General features: G+C 48.1%; 1 protein-coding gene across 1 annotated transcript in view; it reads left to right on the forward strand.

The window, feature by feature from the left end:
- LOC140898184 (killer cell lectin-like receptor subfamily B member 1B allele C) overlaps positions 1-22,101 on the forward strand; it is a 117,269-nt gene that overhangs the window by 83,452 nt on the left and 11,716 nt on the right. The window contains exon 3 of the mRNA XM_073311614.2: positions 16,214-16,229. Coding sequence (XP_073167715.1) covers positions 16,214-16,229 — 16 coding nt within the window. The remainder of the gene's footprint in view (positions 1-16,213; positions 16,230-22,101) is intronic.

Here is a 22,101-nt window from a genome sequence, read left to right on the forward strand (position 1 = left end):
ATACTCCCTGAGCGCATTGTGCCCTTGGAGGGATACAGAACAAGCCACCCACAGGGCTCTGGCTTGGCTGGATTTGTGGCAGGGATCACGTGTGCCCAAAGACCCAGTCTTGGGGTCCATGGACCACTGTGGCACTGCGTGAACCCTGGGGGTTTGGGACGCTGAAGGGGTACAGACGAGACCCTGTGAATCCGTGCCAGCCTTTACCTACCCCATTATTCTAGAGACACTCAGCAGGAAACATTGTCACCTACGGCATTAACTTGTTTCCACCCCAAGTTTGTAAATAATAAACTAAAATAAGCATTAAGGATACTCTGAGAAAACTATACTCTGCCTGTCTTTCTGTGCTAGGAGTACAGTCGGTTCTGAAGCGGCCTGGGAGACATTTACATGGACACAGTACAAAGTTTAAAATATACTGTACTATACATATCAACTAATAAATAGTCATTTACTCAGCTAGACCCAAGGCCCAGATTTGGTCCTGTCCAGCACGGGGGGATGGACCACATGACCCAGCAAGGTCCCGTCTACTCCTACATTTCTATGACTTTATATTACACAAACTAGTGTCTCTGTTTTGGACCCCATCTCTGTACACTCCTCTCCAGGTAGACACCGGGAGATGTACCTGAAAATCCCAGTCTTAGCACAAAAGTAGGACGTAAGAACACACTCACTGTGGGGTTGAGATGAACGAGGTAAGCGGGCTCCCGGGATGTCTAAGTCAGCATAGACGACGTCCCCAGCCATGGCATGTACAGCCCAAGAAGAGAGCACACCAGTAAGCGGAGCTGTGAATCAGGAGAACCACCTATTGTGCATAAAACAAAATGAACACCACATCCAAAGCCAGGAAGTCTTATCTATCAGAAGCTGTTGAATTTCTTTCCTATCACCGCTCTGTGGATTCCCTTTGCCGTTTAAGGCTAAGGACTGAAACGATCGCGTCGTTTCAATCAAGGCATTTGCACTTGCAGAGCTGGGAGGCATTGAATTGATTGGCTTCCAGACGCCCCCATGCTTTCCTGTAAACTGCAGCTCTGCGAGCTGGGGGGGGGGGGGGGGGGGGCATTTTTTGCTGCATAAAAATTGAGAAAGGGCGTGGAAATAAAATTACAACGGGTATTTCCCAGACCTGCTGGGAACAGCCCAATCCAGACCTGCCCCCTCTCCCTTTCCCACAGCTTTGGGATCGTCAAGCTCTTATACAGATGCTTCCTTTGAAAAGAGACGGCGTTGGGTAGATGGCATATCACGGCTGCTTTCTTCCTTCCTGTCTCTGTCCCAGAGGCTGCTATGCTGGATTTTGCTAGGGGTAACTTGAGAGTCCGGGGTCTGTGCACAAGTTCCATAGATTTCGCAACGCACAGGGACCAGACTCACAAGTATAGAGTTGGAGCGTATGTAGGCTACCTTACATAAGCTCTGAAAACCTTAGTGAGCAAGGATGCTCTTGTGGATAAGGAACAACTTGGGGGTTCAAATCCCAGCTCTGTGACACAGACTCACTAAGTGACTTTGGGCAAGTCACTTAAATCTCTGGGCCTCAGTCCTTCATTTCTCCTTCCCATTCAGATTGGAAGCTTTTTGGGGCACAGGCTGTCTCTTACGAAGTATTTGTACAGTATGTGTCGTCAGATATTTGGCTGTGTGTGTGTGTTCTCTCTGTTTGCCATCCCAGCTCCATGCAGACAGCTGGCAGAGCAGACCTTGAGCAAACCTCCCAATGACCACAAGATCCGTTAAGGTATGAAGGCACCCAGCCTGGTTTATTGTTGCTGAAGCACTGTATAGGTACCTTATGATTGCTACAAGTACACTCAGTGCATGTATGCCTGTGACAAGGGATACAGCTCAGTTAGTGGCCGGACTTTTCACTATCCCTTCAGCTGGCCAAAGACACTTTCTTTGAGACTCCATTTTGGTATCAAGGTGTTCTGGTACCACCCTTCTGGAATGTGCTTTTGTGAGTGCGTTGTGCCTAGCACTCCTTAGGAATGTGTGTTTTTGCACTATCAGCCCTGACTTTGCTTTATATTAGCAAAGCTTGGACCACTACTTTAGCCCAGGCCTCAGGCCTCAAACCAGGCCTCTGATTCAAAGGTTTATGTTTCAGGCCCTCTTCCTACTACAGTATGCAGTGCAATGGAGGCCTGATTTCAGTTGTGTTCTATAGATGCTACCAAAAGGCACACAAACAATGTTGAGTGGCTGGTTGTTTATATATATATTTATATATATATATACACGTGCTGCGGAAGTTGAAATTTTTGTTCCATTGCAACAAACTCAGCCCCCATCTCTGCTTAGCTGCTACCCAGATATGTGTGGCTTTGCCCTGAACACGTACCAAACCTATACGGAAAATAACTCGACCCGCCTCTGTGGTGGTCAGACATAAAATAGTCTTAATATTTTGTCGCTTCAGTTGCACAAACCACTATATCCTCCAAATGCTTGATAGAGGTTAAAAAGTGCAAATCTGCCAAATGCCAATTGTAACGTCGTTGTCAAAGTGTTTTCCAGTTTGTATGGAGCAAGAAGTGTTTCTTGTCTCTGGAGCATTCAGAGCCGCTGCTGCAACGGGAACAGATTTCTTTAAATCAAAATGGTTATTTCACAGGAGAGTTTTACAAACCATTTTAAGTGAAACCAAATATTATTTTCAAGGAGAGTATGTCCATTGTCACAGCATGACCTGGCAAACCCACCACCAGAAACAATATCAGAAGCAGAAAGAAATTAAGAACTATAGGCATGGCGGAAAAGAGATTGTCTAAATGTATTTAAATGAAATACCTATCGCTGTTACAGGTTTTCAAACACAGAGGGCAAAACATACACTTTTGAGCTAACATTTTACATAGAACTGTACAGCAATGTCCCCCCTCCCTCTCCAGGAAAAAAAAATAGTGAAAATGAGACATTTTTTATCTTCATTGATATTTTTCTCTGTGTGTGTGTGTGTGTGTGTTTGAAGTTTAACATTTTGCAGCATTTTGGTGGGACAGCTAATACGTAGGTTGCACAACTAAAATGCAAGAAAAATCAAAGTTTGGACCTAAACGTGAGATGAAAGACTTTAACTGATGCTAGCAACTGAAAAGATAGAAGAGGAAGACAAAGAGTAGAAAAGCATCAACCACAATATGTGATCAAGATCACAAAGTTGAGGAAAGTGACTGGTAGCAGGTCTTGCCAATGCAGCTTTAGGGACTTCCATAGGCCAGTTTATAAATGTGTATTTGTGTGTAACACTAAGTTTCTCTATTTAAGTTATAAGATTTCTGTTCTAAAAGAATGGATCTGTTAATAAAAACAAAGAAAAAAATCTGAAAAAACGAACATTTTTTAGTCTTAAATTCAATTTTAGATTTGTTTTTCAATGAAATTCCAAACAGTTTGAATTAAAATGTCTGTTTTGCACATAATCCATTTTCCATTGGAAAAAGTAACATTTTGACAAAAATTTTTGACTAGCTAAATTAAGTGCAAAGCAGGTTAACCCAATGTGCCTCCATGTCTCCCTCTAGTGGCTGAACCAGGTTTAGTGGTTTAGGAGTCTGCGACTGCCTCAGGGCTAATGAAGCAGCCCTTTAGCTCAGGTAGCAGAAGCTCGGTGCTTCACAGGATTCCAGGTTCAATCCTCCCAGGCAACCCTGCCAGGAGCTTCAGAGTTGATGTCACAGCTGGACAGACCAGTAAGGGTCTCACTCATGTTGCATACAGATGTAACACCTATTCCTACTTGATATGCCCCTCCTTATACATCAAAGGATGTCTTTGGCCTTCTTAGCCACAGTGTCACACTGAGAGCTCGTGTGGAGCTGATTTCCATTACAACCGCTATGACCTTCTCAGTGTCACTGTTTTTTCTCTGAAACGCTGCCGGGGCTTCGGCTATGCCAAATGGTATCCTTAAAAAACCGAACACGGTGTCAGATCTCTCTGTTCCCGTGAGCAATAAACTCATGTACACATGTTTTAAAAAATAAATAGCAGATTCTTCCATATTCGGCACTGCCTGTCATTAACCAATAAGTTCTAATTCATTCTCCGATCAGAAAAAAGACCATTTGTATATCTTCCTTTATGTTGCTGGTTTGTTGAGACCCAGGCCTGATGTCAGCTGCCTCAATAGCAATATTTTTCTTAGGCAGGAGTGCTGGAATCACGGAGTATGGTTATGGCAAGAGGTGCAAACTTCTCCCATTATGCACACAGGAATCTCAGGATTAGTAGCCAGGCCATCTCTTGAGGCCATCTTAGATGAGCAGCTTTCATTGGGTGTAAAATCAAGGCACCGAGGAAGGAAACGGGCCACAGAGTGGTTTAAGAAGTTAGATTTGTGCAAGAGTCCACAGGTTACATCCTCACTGCAGAGCTAACTCATCTGATTTGCACTGGAGTGACTCGTCTCACATAGAATTCGGGGGGCGGGGGGAATTTTTCGACCAAAACTTTGTTTTTTATGGAACATGCAGATTTGGGGCATGAAACATTTTGTGCAATTGTGCTGAATTTACCAAATTGCTTCAGTTAAAAAAAATTCTGAAAACATTTTGATTTGAAACAACTTTTCAGTTTGAAATTTCCTTCAATTTTATTCAATATAAAATAAAAGCTCAAAATCGAAACAAAACATTTGTTGTGGGTGAAATGAACCATTTTTCTTTGACCCTAAATGAATTTTTTCTGACTTTTTGGTATGCTGCAAATTTTGAAACATTTTCATTTTGGGTTGATCTGAAACTAATCTTTTTCCTTGTATTTCAGGAGTGCCAGTGAACTGAGAAACCAGTTAGCTGCAGAGCTGTACTCCTGAGTTAGCCTAGCTCCAGTGAGACTGCCCAGGCCACAGAAATACCACTCATGTTGCCGTGTCCACAATGGCTCTGCTCTCACCTGAATGTGGTGCTACAACTTCTCGGGATACATCCTATAGTTCTCCAGTGAGCTGAGCCGCTCTAGGAATTCTTTCCCAGTGAATTGTTGGAGAACTTGTCTGTCCTTTTGGGGCACACTGGGGAATTGTGGGAAGGCATTGGAGGACTCGTGGCACTGAATTTGTGCTAGCCTGCATCCACACTACAGAGCAGCTGTGTTAGCAGCTGATGAGTTGTGCTCACTCAAGTGGTACTCGCCGATGGGACAACAATGTGAGCTACGAGCAACATTGCATTTGAAATAAGGGCTTTTGTGTGCAGACAGGACTCAAGTTAGGGCAGCATTTGAGTTATAACTTCAGCTGACTTTGCAGTGAAGACAAACTCCCAGAAAGACAAAGCTGTTCCTTGTTGACAGGGCTTTAGCGTATGTCTACACTGAAAAATAAAAGGTGTGTTCGTAGGGTGACCAGATGTCCTGATTTTATTAGGACAGTCACAATTTTTGGGTGTTTTTCTTACATAGGCTCCTATTACCCTGCACCCCCTGTCCCGATTTTTCACATTTGCTGTCTGGTCACCCTATGGGTTCTTAACCTGGGTTACCTAACTCAGATTAAAATTGCAGTGAAGACCCATCAACTTGGCTTTTAACTTGGGTCAGCAGCTCAAATTAAAGCCTTAGAGGAGCTGGGGGTGGAATTGAGCTGCTAACCCTGAGATAAAACCCAAGTTGCTGTGTCTTTACTGCTATTTTAATCCAAGTTAGCTAATGTGAGTTAAAAGACATACCTCTTTTTGCAGTGTAGACATATCCTTAGCTGGTGTTTCTGCAAGGATTGCCTGTGAACCGTTTGCAACCTCTTCTGTTCAAGAAACAGGACTGGAAGAGCATGTCTCTGCTTTGTGGGTGCCCTTTTGTCTCTGGCCCCAGTGTTGCATGGGGTCCTCCTCTCTGGTGCCCCTACTGGGTTCTCCCACAGATGTGCAATGGTCTTTCTCAGCCTGCGTCGTCTCCCAACTCACCTTCAGAGTGTTCTCCTCCAGCGGAGTCACGTAATGGTCCGCTCCGCTTCTGGGGTACTCAGCGTCCCAGTTGACGTACACAAAAGGTCCTTCAGCCCTCCAGGGCTTCTCTCAGTTCTCCTCACTCTTGTCAAGGCATTGACTTTCCAGGCTTTTTCCCCGTGGGGAGTCCAAAATTCCACATGAACTGGTTTCCCACCCCTCCTGGGCCTCTCTTCTCTTCCCCGATGTAGGGCTTCAATCAGGGCTACCCCTCAGGAGCTGATTCTGCTCTAGGTGGGTCTCTACACTTGACTTCCTCAGGCTTTTCCTGGAGGGGAACCTGCTTTGTTCCTTTCTCCAGGGTCTTCCTCCTCTACTGAGTCCCCAGCCCTAGTGAGTAATGTTCTGCCTTCTTCACCACCACAGCTGGGCTCGGTTTCTAATTTAGCCCCATTACATCCAACTGGGGTCACTAATTAGCTAGTATGTTACCAGCTCATCAGAGAGGCTGAGGAATAGCTGCTAAGTCCTGGGCACGGGTATTTGTACCTTCTATAAATAAACTAACCATACCAAGAAAATCTTCTGATTAGGTCCTGCCCCTTTCTACTCTGAGGGGAAACTAGCCCTCGGTTTTGCCAGCACTGTGCAGCGTGCACTGTTTTCATATGATTTGGCTTGAGGCCTGTCTCCTTTACTGGAAAGTATCTACTTCAGAAGCCTCAACATCGTAACAAACGTTCCCTGAGTCGCCACCAACCTTTAGCCTTCCTTTCCTGTGTGATCTCTTTGGGCTGCTGCTCGCAAAAGGTGTCAATTGTGCTCCCACGACAGAGACGGCCATGCTGCAGTCTCCTGTAAAACAGAACCAATGTGGTGTGATAGAGGGGTTTCCCTTCACCCTCTCCCCTGGTTCTTGTCACACAGACAGAAAGCAGAAGACCAGAAGTCCGAAGGGCAGACAATGCGACGTTTATTGGGGTTCGTTTCCAAGCAAGCATATTCCGAGGCCTTCACACCAGTCGGGCTTATCTCTATACACCGATAGAGTCTGTTCCCCAGGGTTCCCTTCCCAGCTCCAACGCCGCAGAGCCTTTACCCCGCGTCCCCCTGCCCGGCTCCGACGCCGCAGAGCCTTTACCCCGCATCCCCCTGCCCGGCTCCCACGCCGCAAAGCCTTTACCCCGAGTCCCCCTGCCCGGCTCCCACGCCGCAGAGCCTTTACCCCGCGTCCCCCTGCCCGGCTCCAACGCCGCAGAGCCTTTACCCCGCGCCCCCCTGCCCGGCTCCCACGCAGCAGAGCCTTTACCCCGCGCCCCCCTGCCCAGCTCCCACGCCGCAGAGCCTTTACCCCGCGCCCCCCTGCCCGGCTCCCACGCCGCAGAGCCTTTACCCCGCGCCCCCCTGCCCGGCTCCCACGCCGCAGAGCCTTTACCCCGCGCCCCCCTGCCCGGCTCCCACGCCGCAGAGCCTTTACCCCGCGCCCCCCTGCCCGGCTCCCACGCCGCAGAGCCTTTACCCCGCTTCCCCCTGCCCGGCTCCCACGCCGCAGAGCCTTTACCCCGCGTCCCCCTGCCCGGCTCCAACGCCGCAGAGCCTTTACCCCGCGTCCCCCTGCCCGGCTCCAACGCCGCAGAGCCTTTACACCGCGTTCCCCTGCCCGGCTCCAACGCCGCAGAGCCTTTACCCCGCGCCCCCCTGCCCGGCTCCCATGCCGCAGAGCCTTTACCCCGCGTCCCCCTGCCCGGCTCCGAAACCGCACAGCCTTTACCCCGTGCCCCCCTGCCCGGCTTCCACGCCGCAGAGCCTTTACCCCGCGTCCCCCTGCCCGGCTCCCACGCCGCAGAGCCTTTACCCCGCGTCCCCCCCTTCCCGGCTCCCATGCTGCAGAGCGTTTACCCCAGTGGCTTTCAAACTTTTTTACTGGGGACCCCTTTCACATAGCAAGTCTCTGAGTGCGACCCTCCTTATACATTAAAACCCCCTTTTTAATATATTTAACACCATTATAAATGCTGGAGGCAAAGCGGGGTTTGGGGTGGAGATTGACAGCTCGCGACCCTCCCCACATATAATAACCTTGCAACCCCCGATGGGTCCCAACCCCCAGTTTGAGAACCCCTGCTTTACCCCGCGTCCCCCTTCCCAACTCTGATGCTGCATTCCCTATTCCCTGTTCCCGTTCCCCCCTTAGCAAACATGATTCCAATTTCCCGTCCCCCCACTTCCTGTTTGACCCCAGTTTATATAGTAATATTCTCAGCTGTACCTTAACCAATCATTTTACTGAAATGTAACTAACCAATCCGAACATATTGTAACATAATTCTCTAACCAATTATATCCCACTACCCTCATTAACTTGCCCCTAGCAAAATAAATTATACCGCAGACAGAAACAATTAGAGAACCAGACAGATTAACAATAGAAAAGTGGGGGCCATAAAGATAAAACGATACAGAAATGAGGGTTTCACAACCACAAACACTGAGAAGTGATTTCTTGCCAGACCGGAGGCTATCAGACTAAGTTTTCTTTAACCATCTTAAGTCTCTAAGGTGCCACAAGTCCTCCTTTTCTTTTTGCGAATACAGACTAACACGGCTGTTACTCTGAAACCATCTTAAGATCTGTTTCTTTCTCTGGTGGCGATGGGCACGATCAGGACAGGACTGTGTTCCTAGCAGCCCAATAGCACCTTATTTCAATGTGCCTGGTTTGGGATGTGAGGATGTGACCGTTCGCTTCCCAGCTTATGGCTGCCCCTGCCGCTTAGCCAAAGGCCTGAGCCTAAGAACAAGGCCTCAGACAAGCCTAGTAAAAAAATTGCAGAATGTTGGAAAGGGGTTTTGTTTCATTTCTTTAAAAAACTGTAACTGTTTCTAACCAAAATTGTTTTTTCTCTCTCTCCCTTCTATCCATGTGAAGTATTTTCCTCTTTTGAAATAAGAAATGTTTTCCAAAAAATGATTTATCAGCTTAATCAAATGGTGGGATTTATTAACGTTTATTTTTAAACACTATTCCTACATTGAAAAAAAACCCACTCGTGACGTTTTCTTAGTCAAAAATGAAAACATCATAAAACACTTTCTTGATTAAAAATTTTCACACGCACAGATGAACAAAAAGTTTAATTAAACAATTTTGTAGCCTGACAGCTTCATCTTGATGAGTTACCATCTGTACAGTCTCCATGGTCTTGGCTGTACTTGGACTGGAATTTTACAACGTGCTAACTAGCATATCCTGAGACCAAACCTTTAAATCCTAGCCTAGACAAACTGCAATCAACCGGAGGGTGAAAGAAGAGGCTGGTTTTCTGCTTAGGGCACTCAAGATTCAGAGATCTGAGTTCAGATTGTAGTTCTGCCCACAGATTCCTTGACCAAGTCAGTGACGCTCAACGGTATTTAGGCTCCTAACTTCCATTAAAATACTAAATACTTTTGAGATCTGGGTCTTAATTCTTTATGGCTCAGTCTCCCACCCATAAAATAGGCTTGATAATGCTGACCTACCGCAGTGGGGTGTTAAAAACTCACCAGCGGAGTCAATTAGCAAGAGAGGGAATTCCAAACCTGTCCACTCGGGGCTGGGTTCACACTCCCCTCTCTGACCACAGAGTAGATCAGCAGTCCCCAAACTTTTGAGGGTCACACCCCCCTTTACCTCTGTCTGCGCCCTCTCCCCCACCCCGGAACCAGAGCCAAGAGTGGGGCTGGGGCTGCGGCTCCGGGGGAGTGGGGGAATGTGGACGGGATAAGGGGGCCGAGGCTGGGGCCGCAGCTGGGAAGCTGGTGGGTCTGGGGTCAGGAGCGGGGCTGTGGCCAGGGGCCGAGGCTGGGGGCAGGGGTGGAGCCACAGCAGGGTTGTGGTGGGGGCCGGCAGCCAGGCTAGCAGCCTGGTCCGGCTCTTCTCCCAGACTCACCCCCAGCCTCGGCCCTGGGCCAGGAACGGAGCCGCAGCCAGTGGTCAAAGCTGGGGGCTGGCGTGGGGCTGGGAGCAGAGCTGCACTGAGGCTGCGGGACGGGGTTAGGAGCAGGGCCCGGAGTCAGGGATGCGGTTGGGGGCAGGACTGGAGCAAAGCTGGGGGCAGAGTGGGGCTGGGTGGCGCTCTCTCCCCGTCCCCCATGGGAGCTGGCCTGGGCCCTACCGCACCCCCCCAGATGTTCCTCCATGCCCCCCTAGGGGGGCACGCTCCAGAGTTTGGAGACCTCTGGAGTACATGGACCGCTGATCTGATCCAGACTGGACAGTCCTATGTTCCCAATTACCAACCAATCAGGATTCAAAGCCACTTAACGAGACCAATTTTCTGTCTTGGCAAATGTATGAATAAGAAAGTGACTCATGAATTGTAGCAGGAAACTCTCTCTGATCAATGAGCCCTGTGGTAATTCAGTGGCATAGCTACCAACAGGTGTTACTGGTGATATTGGAAGCTATCAGCGCTCAGTCCTTCCTGTAACTACTCTGTGATCTCTGTGCATGAACTTAAGTAGGGCTGGCTTCTGCATTGGACTGAAAGAACAACGAGAAGGGTGCAGCTACCTATATCTCCAGTGGGTTTGTTTTACTATAGTCAGCTTCTGCAGCAGACTTAGACACTTTGCAGGCAATTTCCCTCTGAGAAATGACTCTGTAAAAGCAGTCCTTTTTCGCTCAGCAGATCTGCTCCCTGTAGGTATCCAAGTCCCAACTCCTGACTACAGAAACTCAGATAACTTGTTAGTGCCTTCGCCTCTCTGTGGAGTGAGCTCAGCTCTGGGAGCTGGATTCAATTCAGGCTCATGCATCGGCCTTGGAATTATATAGTAAATTGCAGTGAGTTCCCGCTGTGCAAATCCACTGATGGCAACAGGACTTCAGAGGGGTCACTGAGGGCAGGATGGGAAGGCAACAGGGGCCATAGATTGCAGACAGCAGAGAGGAGCAGATATTCGTAACTTTGCATGAGGCAGAAGCGAAGGGCATGAGGATAAGAGTATTTGCAGGGTAGAGGTCAGCCATCCAGACACATGGAAGCGGAAATCCTCCATTTGATGGTGAGCCATTGCACGTCCCAGTGTGGTTGGTCAGAGGTCACACAGAGCTTAAGTTGCTTGCATCAGATCTGTAAATCTGTTTTGTAGAGCATGTTATTTACTGTTCATAGCCTTTATCCACATGTCTTTACCTCACTGTATATTCATGTGGGTATTCCTAGAATCATAGAATATCAGGGTTGGAAGGGACCTCAGGAGGTCATCTAGTCCAACCCCCTGTTCAAAGCAGGACCAATCCCCAACTAAATCATCCCAGCCAGGGCTTTGTCACGCCTGACCTTAAAAACTTCTAAGGAAGGAGATTCCACCACCTCCCTCGGTAACGCATTCCAGTGTTTCACCACCCTCCTAGTGAAAAAGTTTTTCCTAATATCCAACCTAAACCTCCCCCACTGCTACTGTATTGCCTTTTGTTACCTCCTTGAAACAAAATAAAATTAAATCCTGTTTGTAACTGCGCGGCATCCACCTCTCACCTCACCTTCTAGCCGGAAGGGTCTGCAGTCTTTCAGTTTGTGAGGAGCCCTGTCGGTGATTTCTCAGGTGCTTTTTCTGTGACTCAGCCCCCTGGCCGAGTCTCACACACCGTCTGGGGTATGCAGCCCACCAGAGGCCTACACCACTACCCCTCTGTTGGTATCGCTGTAGCCCTTCCTCAGATACACTGAAAGGGTTAAACTTCAGCCATTCACTGACTTGCATGGTCATCTTTCCTGGCTGCTGGGTCTGAGGAGAGCAAGGTCTCACTGAGTATAAACTGGCTTGGGTTAGAGCCACTCTCAGAGCAGGTTAGAGCAGTTCCCAGAGCAAGCCACGATTATGAAAACTTGACATTGGTTAGACAGCTGAGATCCCAGCCAGTCATGCTGACCACGATTGTCCCATTGTTTCTTTGTACTCCCTCTGTCTCTGTCTGTCTGATAGATTCCAAGGTCAGAAGAAGCCCCTGTGACCACCCAGTCTGACCCCCTGTATAACATCGGCCACACAGCATCCCTGAATTAATTCCTGTTGGAGCCAGAGCAGATCTGTTAGAAAAAAGCCACCTGATGTCGCTTGTCTTAGATTGTGGGGCAGGGACTGTCTTTTTGTTCTGTGTTTGTCCAGCGCCTAGCACAATGGGGTCCTGCTCCAGGCGGGGGGCTCCGAAGCACTGTGGTGATACAGATAGCTACTAATCATTATAATAATAAAATCTCCCAGCCCGCTGCCACTCCGGAAGCTCTAGCGCCGCCCTGTGCCCGTTTCATGTCACTGGGTCTAAATTACAGCCTATTTCCTGAGAGAGACAAAGTGGGCGGGGTCTATGAGGGTGACGGCAACGAGACACCTGCGGCTAGCCCGGGCCAGCCGACTCGGGCTCGCGGGGCTCTTCCATTGCTGTGCAGACGCCTGGGCTTGGGCTGGAGTCTGGGTTCTAGGACCCTCCGTGGTGGGAGGGTCCCAGATGTCTACACAGCAATGAAACAGGCCCCAGCCCAAGTCGGCTGGTTTTTCTTTGCTGTGTAGACATACTCATAATGGACCCATTTTGGTTGGTGAAAGAGTCAAGTTCTCGGGGTCAGACCTGACCCAGACCTTAATAAGAGCTCTGTGGATCCTGAAAGCTTGTCTCTCTCACCAGCAGAAGTTGGTCCAATAAAATCCTCGACCTTGTCTCTCATATCCTGGGACCAACACGGCTATAACCCTGCAAACAGCATATATCTGATCTCTTTCCCCTCCCTTTTATCCCAGGTTCTGCCCTGTGTCTACACAGAATGCAACGCACGGAGCTGAGGTCCTCTTAATATACACAATTATCATATAAACCACCACGTCCCTCGACTGCCCTGTGGTACTAAATCATTGGGCTGTCTCTCCAGGGCATGTTTCTCCTTGAGTTTAGATCCAGACAAACCTGTTTCGTCACTACTTTTTTTCTTTAACAAAAAAACAGCTTTTGGAATCAAATGATATTTTTTGCAAACAAGAAGTTCAATTTCTTTTGAAAGTTCTCAGAAAAATGAAATGGGTTTGGTCTGGCATCAAATCCCACCAAATGCAATTAAAAGTAAATTAAACTCCACCAAAATGTTTGTCCCAGCTCAAATGGGGGGTGGGGGGGTTGGTTTTGGTTTTCTATTCAGCATGTGCTTGGTTTTTTTGTCTTCCTCCATTTCTTTCTTTCCTCTTTGTCTTCAAAAAACAGACAATAAAGAAAAAAAATTCAATCGCCCCTGAAAATCAAAACCCCAAAATAGTTTAGGTTTCAAAACCTGAACCCAATAAACATACTTCGACTGGAAACAAAACAAAAATGTCGCGTTAGTCTTGTTTCAAATTGTTATATCAAAAAATGAAACAATTTCACCAAAAAATTCAAATAAACCAATTTATTTATTGATTTTCTCAAAATCGTTTCTTTTTTCACCAGCCCCATTGTGGCTCTTTCCTATTTCTGAGGTTGTGGCGCCACCCTGTGGCCATTTCATGTCACTGACTGTCAATTACAGCCCCTCCCTTTGATCACACCTGCCAATCTGAGCCTTGTGCATTGCCAGGAGCCCATGCACTGAGCTAGGTTAGAGTTCTTTGTTACATGCAATGATCATGCAAACAGCTGCGGCGTCTCCCAGCTCCCCTGTGATGCGAAAAGCTCGAGGCTATCTCCCTCGGGGGTGTCTCTGCTAGACAGTCCTGTGCAGTCTACATTAACGGTCACAGATTTATCCTATGCCATGTGGTTGTAGCCGTGTTGGTCCCAGGATATTAGAGAGACCCGTAGAAGTGGGAGGTCATGCTGTGTGTCATGCTCTACCAAATGGCACCTTCCATGCGGCAGAAGTGCTGATATGCCATTCCACTTCGATCTGGCCCCACAACAGCACAACGGACGGTGCCTCTGTCCCAAGTGGCCTGGCCCTTTCATAATGTGAGGCCCCTACGGAGCTAAGGACCAGTCCCTCGGATTGGGCTGGGGGTCTCCTCAGCAAATGCTGCTTAAACAGTGTCCAGCTGGGCTTCCAGGAACTGCACACCCTCAGTGACGGCATGCTGAGATTGCAAGCGAAACATCCTCACCACGAGGATCTCCTTAACAGAGCAAAACCAGTGACCTCTCATCCTGTGGTTGGTTTTATTGCTACCTCTTTTGACCCAAGAGGTTCACCACTATCCAGGGCCTTGCTGGATTGTTTCCATTAGCAGGAGAAATTTATGCTACAAGTCAAGTATTTCTTTGCTGCAATCCTGTTTATTCACAAAGAAGAAAAGTTCTGTTTCCCTGAATGCAGCAGGAATCAAAAATTGGCCACCTGCAATCACTAGTCACGTTTGAAGATCTCAGCCTAGATCTAAATGATGCAGTGGGCTTGTCTACACAGTGCTGCAATGCACGCTACCGGGGGGGTGATTTCTACACCGCACTACTATCTTGCACACTAACTGGTCTGTGCAGGCATGGCTGGTGTGCATTAAAGGTTTCCTAGTGCACTTTAATGTAGTCAGCATGATGTTAAAACACACTAAGGAAACTTTAGGGTGTACCAGCAGGGCCTACATGGACTAGTTAGCACGTAACACATTAATGGGTTTCAGAAATCACACTCCTGTACGTGTACATTATCCCCCTGTGTAGACAAGCCCTGAAAGCAACTTCCCTTTATCTTCCAGCTCTGCTGCCTGTCTTTAATCAAAGCAAACGCTGCCAGCTGAGAGTCTGGACTCCTGCGTTGGGCTAGATGAAAGCGGGAGTTTTATTAACGAATCGTAACCAATCTCCTGAGATCGTTTGAGTGTCTGACTCACGATTTTTGGACGTTTGAGGTTGGCAGTACTGAGTCAGACCTCCTGGCGAATAACACCTCACTCTTCTCTAGTGCCTTGCAGCAGTAGAGCTCAAAGTACTTTACAAAAGAGGGCAGTATCCTTATTTTAGAGATGAGGAAACTGAGGCACAGAGCGGAGTGACGTGCCCAAGGTCACCCAGCAGGCCAGTGGCAGAGCAGGGAATGGAACCCAGGTCTCCTGAGTCCCAGTCCTGTGCTTGACCCACTAGGCTCCACTGCCAGAGAATTATTAGTATTATTTATTATTTTGCATTATCGTAGTGGCATGTCCCAGGACCCTGTTGCTCTAAACTCTGTCCAAATGAAGGGTGAAAAGACAGTCCCTGCCCCCAAAAAGCTGACAATCCAAGTCTCAGCCATCTGTCTTGGATGGAATAGACACAACAGATCCTGCCTCTTTCTTGGCAGGAGGTTAGACTAGATCAGTGATTCTCAACTAGAGGTACGCTTACCTCGGTACGCAGAGGTCTTCCAGAGTGTACATCAACCCATCTAGATATTTGCCTAGTTTTACAACAGGCTACATAAAAAGCACGAGCGAAGTCAGTACAAACTAAAATTTCATACCATGACTTGTTTACACTGCTCTATAGACTACACACTGAAATGTCAGTACAGCATTTATATTCCAACTGATTTATTTGATCATTCTACGGGAAAAATGAGAAAGGCAGAATTTTTTCAATAATAGAGGCTGACACCTTTTTGTGTTTTTTGTCTCATTTTGTAAACAAGTCGTTTTTAAGTGAGGAGCAACTTCGGGTACACAAGACAAATCAGCCTCCAGAAAGGGGCACAGTAGCCAGGAAAGGTTGAGAGCCGCTGGACTAGATGACCCTGGGGGTCCCTTCTGATTCTATGATTCTAAGACAAGCGATAAGAGGTGGATACAGACAGATGGGGGCGGGGGGGGGAGGTTTACAAGGAAACGAGACAATATTAGGTTTCAGAGTAGCAGCCGTGTTCGTCTGTATCCGCAAAAAGAAAAGGAGGACTTGTGGCACCTTAGCGACGAACCAATTTATTGGAGCATGAGCTTTCGTGAATTGCATCTGAGGAAGTGCGCTGTAGCTCACGAAAGCTTATGCTCCAATAAATTTTTTTTTTCGTCGCTAAGGTGCCACAAGTCCTCCTGTTCTTTTTGAGACAATATTAGTTAGAATGACGGGAAGCAGCATCAGCAGTCACACGCCCACTGCTTCCTGCATCGCACCTATATTCAAATGCTGATATGATCTGCAGGATGCCTTGTAGTGCAAATACTAACACTGCCCACATACCACAGGGCTTATTGATCAAAGGGAATTTCCTACTCCAACCTGCAGCTCAGTCCCTTAATGATAATGCTTCAAAAATGTACGTCTATCCATGTAGGAGGAAAGAAATCAGGCCTTGCTGATAGGCTGGGGGCTCTATCTTGGGACTCTGAAAAAGTCCTGGGGGGGTCTCGGTGGATAATCAGCTGAACACGAGCTCCCAGTGCGACACTGTGATGTCTGGATGCGTGAACAGGGGAATCGTGAGTAGGAATAGAAAATGGTTTTACCTCTGGATTCTGCCCTGGTGCCGTTGCAGCTGGACTCCTGTGTCCGGTGCTGGTGCCCACAATTCACGAAGGGCGTTGATACCTTGCAGAGGGGTCAGAGGAGGGCCACAAGAATGATTAAAGGATTAGAAAACCTGCCGGAGAGTGATAGAGAGACAACGTGGGTGAGCTGGTATTTTTTTATTGGAACAAATTCTGCTGAGGGGGAGAGACAAGCTTTTGAGGCACCCTGAATTCTTCTTCAGGGCTAGGAAAGGTTCTCCCAGTGTCATAGCAAAATGCAGGGTGCAACAGATTAAGAAAATAAGAGCCGCCATACTAGGTCAAACCAAAGATCCATCTAGCCCAGTGTCCTGTCTTCTGACACTGTCCAATGCCAGGTGCTTCAGAGGGAATGAACAGAACAGGGAATCATCAAGTGATCCATCCCCTGTCGCCCATTCCGAGCTTCGGGCAAAAATAAGCTAGCGACACTTCAGAGCATGGTTTTGTCTCCCTGCCCATCCTGGCTAATAGCCATTGATGAACCTATCCTCCATGAATTTATCTAGTTCCTTTTTAAACCCTGTTATGGTCTTGGTCTTTATAACATCCTCTGGCAAGGAGTTCCACAGGTTGACTGTGCATTGTGTGAAGAAATACTTCCTTTTCTTTGTTTTAAGCCTGCTCCCTATTAATTTAATTTGGTGACCCCTAGTTCTTGTGTTATGAGAAGGAGTATATAAAACTTCCTTATTTACTTTCTCCACCAGTCATGATTTTATAGACCTCTATCATATCCTCTCTTAGTCGTCTCTTTTCCAAACTGAAAAGTCCCAGTCTTATTAATCTCTCCTCATATGGAAGCTGTTCCATACCCCTAATAATTTTTGTTGCCCTTTTCTGAACCTTTTCCAGTTCCAATATTACTTTTTGGAGATGGAGCAACCAAATCTGCAAGCAGTATTCAAGATGTGGGCGTACCATGGATTTATATAGAGGCAATATGATATTTTCTGTCTTATTCTCTTTCCTAATGATTCCCAACATTCTGTTCGCTTTTTTGACTGCCGCTGCACATTGAGTGGATCTTTTCAGAGAACTAGCCACAATGACTTCAAGATCTCTTTCTTTAGTGGTAACGGCTAATTTAGACCCCATCATTTCTTATGTGGGGTTGAGATTATGTTTCCCAATGGGCATTACTTTGCATTTATCAACATTGAATTTCAGCTGCCATTCTGTTGTCCATAAGTAGCATAACTAGTTAGCATATATTGAAAGGGACTATTCAAGGTGGAATGGCCCATTAACACCTCTGCAGTCACAGGACAAAAAAGGCAGTTACGGGGTTAGTGGGTTACCAATTGTTGTAATAAGCCATAAATCCAGTGTCTCTGTTCAGTCCAGGATTTTTAGTTTCTAGGCTATGTCTACACTACATTCGGATCGACGCTCCAGTGATCGATGCACTGGGGGTTGATTTAGCAGGTCTAATGAAGACCTGCCAAATCAACCACAGATCGCTTTACAATCGACCCCAGTACTCCCCCATGAATGAGAAGAGTAAGATAAGTAAACGGGAGAGTGCCTCCTGTCGACCCAGTGCGGTGTAGACACCACAGTAAGTCAACCTACGCTACGTCAACTCCAGCTACCTTATTCACATAGTTGGAGTGGCATAACTTAGGTCAACTTACTGCGGTAGTGTAGACATAGCCTAGCAGAGTAATGAATTTAAGCTTCCAGGCTCGTTTTTTTGGAAGGTTTTGTGCAGGATTCCTTTGAGGAGGAGCACTGAGAGGTCAGATATGGAGTGATCACTCTGTGAAAAGTGTTCATCCACAGGTGATGGGGTGTTTTTGTTTTTTAACATTTTCCTGTGTGAGTTCATTGGACAGCACAGTGATTGTCTGGATTCGTCCACATAGTTGCAACTGGGTCATATCCTTATAGTGATAGATTCAAGGAGTTCAATCTATTTAGCTTAACAAATAGAAGGTTGTGAGTATCTACCTGGGGAAAAATATTTGATAATGGGCTTTTCAATCTTGCAGGCAAAAAGATCTAACAAGATCCAGTGGTTGGAAGTTGAAGCTAGATAAATTCAGGCTGGAAATAAGGTGCAAGATATTTAATAGCGAGTGTAATTAATCATTGGAACAACTTACCAAGGGCTGTGGTGGATTCTCCATCACTAACAATTTTTAAATCAAGATTGGACGTTTTCTAAGGGCTTGTCTACACTACAGGTTATGTCGGTATTATTTATGTTGCTCAGGGCTGGGAATAAGCCACCTCCCCGCCCCCATCCCCGAACAACATAAATTACGCCAACCTAAGAGCCAGTGTATGACAGCGCTTCTCCCACCGACATAGCAACCGCCTCTCGCAGAGGTGGTTTTGTTATGCCAACGGGAGAGCTCTCTCCTGTCAGGATACATACAGCTGCCCCACTGTAGCACTTCTAGTGTAGACTAGTCCTAAAAGACCTGCTCTAGTTCAGATCAAAATGATTTTGGGGAAGTTCTATGGTGTTTGCTATACCAGAGGTATAGCGGATCACAGTGGTCCCTTCTGGCTTTGAAATCTATGAATTATGGGGAACTACAGGTCTCACGAGGCACTGCAGCGACATTTGGGACTCTTAAATATTTTGGGGGTTGATTTTTTTCACCAACCTGACATTTCCACAGAGGAAAAAGAAAACCATTTCCCAGCAACGGTCTTCACCCCGAGGGGCTGCTGTCGAGTGCGGACACAGAGTAACAACGTTCTGACGCAGGTCCACATATCAAGAGGGTGCAAGTCAGGGGGCTGCCATCACAAGCTAGATCTGAGAGATGACATCTTTCCTCACCTATTGCAAGTGGAAGGATGGTGCACAGAGTATAGGCAAAAAACCAAGCCCATAAGGTCATTTGTGGGTTAGCCGGGGTCAATCACAGTCACTGTTGTTGCAGTGTGTGTGGTAAGGTAATTTCCAGACAGACTGCAGCTCTCACTGACCAATACCTGCATAGAAACAGGCCTTGAAGCAGACTAGTTGAGTCTGTTCTAAAAATCCTGCCTGCTTTTAGCGCTAGGGAAATGACTAGTATGGAAGCACATTGCCAGGCTGAAGGCACAAGAACAGACTCAGTCCCTTCTCACTGTACTATTTAAGCCTCTCACATAGACTGATAATAATCCCTCGCTCCTAGCTAGCACTTTTCATCCATAGAGCACCAAGCTCTTCACAAAGGAATGCCAGTGTTATTATCCCCATTTTACAGATGGGGAAACTGAGTCACAGAGTGGCGCCCAAGGTCACCCAGCTGGCAGAACTGAGGCCTCCTGAGTCCCTCTCCAGTAGCCACTAGGCCACACTTTCTCTCAACAGGAGGACCAGTCTACAGAAGGGAAACTGAGGCACAAAGGTTGGCAGGTTTTTTTCTAATGCTGCCAAAGTCAACCCATGGAACTCCTTGCCAGAGGATGTTGTGAAGGCCAAGACTATAACAAGATCAAAAAAGAACTAGATAAGTTCATGGAGGACAGGCCCATCAATGGGCAGGGATGGTGTCCCTAGCCTCTGTTTGCCAGAAGCTGGAAATGGGTGACGGGTTGGATCACTTGAGGATTCCCTGTTCTGTTCATTCCCTCTGGGGCACCTGGCATTGGCCACTGTCGGCAGCCAGGATACTGGCCAGTATGGCCGTTCTTATGTTCTTAAAGGGAAACAGCCCACTTTAAATGTCTCACCCAAGGGCACAAAGAGAGCCTGTGGCAGAGGTGGGTACCTCGATCCCTTGAGTCGTGGATCAGCGCCCTTCCTCCCATGGAAAGCAGAATGAATTCTGGCTGATAAGAGAAAGAATTTGGGCTGCTGATGCCACAGTTCCTGTTGGCCAGTGACTGGCAGGGCTGCCTCTGAAAGAATCTGCATTTTATTCTTAAAATGTTCATGTGAGTGAATTCACTTAGGGGCTGATTAGAGCCAAGCCTGGGGAGTTGGCAGATGCCAGCTTCTCCCATACAAATGTCACTTTGCCGCGCCCATCAATCCCAATGCACAGGCCCCCCGATGTCTCAGCCTTGGGTCATCTCACCCACATTTCTGCCAAGGCACCTCAGTCCAGTCCGGCCCTGGGAGAGCTGGTAATGCCATTAATGATCTGCACGCAGTTTTCTTTCCCAGGGAGTTACCTACCTCTGTGGGGTGAATGCGGTCTGTAGGGATTAATGAGCTTGCCCTGCGCCCCAGAGTTCTTCTTGTTCCGGGACACTCCCAATTCTGGGGCATCCCCTTCCCAAGCACGCTTGTCCCAAACTGGGGCTCCCCTGCAGGCTGGAAACGGAACGGCGACTCATCAAGGAGTCTGGAGTCGTCTTTGCTCTCTCTCCTTCCTGCCTTTCCTCCCTTTTCGTCTTTTCTTGCTCATTTCGTCCATGCTCCCCGCTCCCCGAAAGCCGTGGAGGGGTCTCCAGCAGCAGGTGGGTGCAGGCAGGTCCAATAGCTGAGCAGAGAAGGGGTTTGCCGAGGCCTGTAGCTGTGAACATAAACAGCTCCCACAGCTGACTGCCTTTGGGACCACTGAGTTAGCAGGGAGGGGAGTGGCCCCGGATATATCTTCTCCCTTATGCCTGGGGCATGGTGGCCAAACCCCATCACCAGGTTGCCTCATTCTAAGCCCTCCTAATAGCTCACTGGGCTGTCAGCTGCATAAGCAACGACCTTCACACATATACTGAGCAACCGTGGGAACCCGTTAGTGTTACCCTCATCCTTCCTCTCGCCTGGGCCCGTGGGCGACCCTCGCTCGGTGTCTCACAGCCGAGCGTTCGTGGCCAGTGCTGGCAGGCAGGGGCAAAGCTCGTTTCTGGGGAGCGCCAAGTGCCAGGGGCTTGGGGAAAAGATGAAATAACAATTGTTCTCTCCACAGGACGGGCCCAGTCGTTGGCCTCTTCGCTTCCAAGCCACACTTTGGCCCAGCGTCAGCAGAGCAGTGGCTGAGTTGGGTGCAATGGAAACTTAACTTGAACTTCCACCCCTGCTGTTTTTGGGTGGCCATCGAGTCAGTCGTCACGATGCTGACATGAGCGGGGACGGCTGCAGGGCCCTCGGGGGCGTATAAAGGTGAGAAGGACCCCTCAAAACTCAGCCCCCGCTGCTTGTGGGAACCCGGTGACTTAACACCTGGTTCTACACGGCTGTGACTCACGCTCAAGTTCACCTCGCTACAGCAGAGCAGCCGCCCCTGCGAAGGGGGATTCACGCCCAGCGTCCCTCGAACGCACCAGCTGGGTAGACACGGGAGCATCAATGCATGGGCCTGGCCATCCCAAACCCATCGGGGAAGAAAGGGCAACATGTCTGGATTCAAGATGGCCAAGCCCAGCAGGAAACCGCCACTGAATCTTTGAACACTTTATTGTCACGGCCATTTTGAAGGCAGAATTTCTCGTGCCGGGGCTCGCTGCCCAACTGGACGGCTTTCTGTTAGCAACCCGGAGGTGCTAATATTGCCTCTGCCTCTGGCGTCAGTTGCTCTTGGGTAAAGATGTGAGACCTGCTCATGAAGGAAATCCCCAGCGCAGAGATAGGAAGGAAATCCACCAGCCTCTGACAGATGCTACTTCTTGATTTTGGAGGCATCGCTCGCCTTGGTGTGCACGTATATCTCAGCAGCTGCCCTTCCACACAGCATCCCTTGCTGGGTGCTGCCTTCTTTTGCTGCCTGGACAATGACTGAGGAAATTATCTACGCTGATATAAATGTTCTGGAAGACACATCCCCCACCAGCCAACCCTCTC

Source organism: Lepidochelys kempii, chromosome 14 (genome assembly GCF_965140285.1).
Source record: "Lepidochelys kempii isolate rLepKem1 chromosome 14, rLepKem1.hap1, whole genome shotgun sequence".
In the NCBI taxonomy this organism is placed as follows: Eukaryota; Metazoa; Chordata; order Testudines; family Cheloniidae; genus Lepidochelys; species Lepidochelys kempii.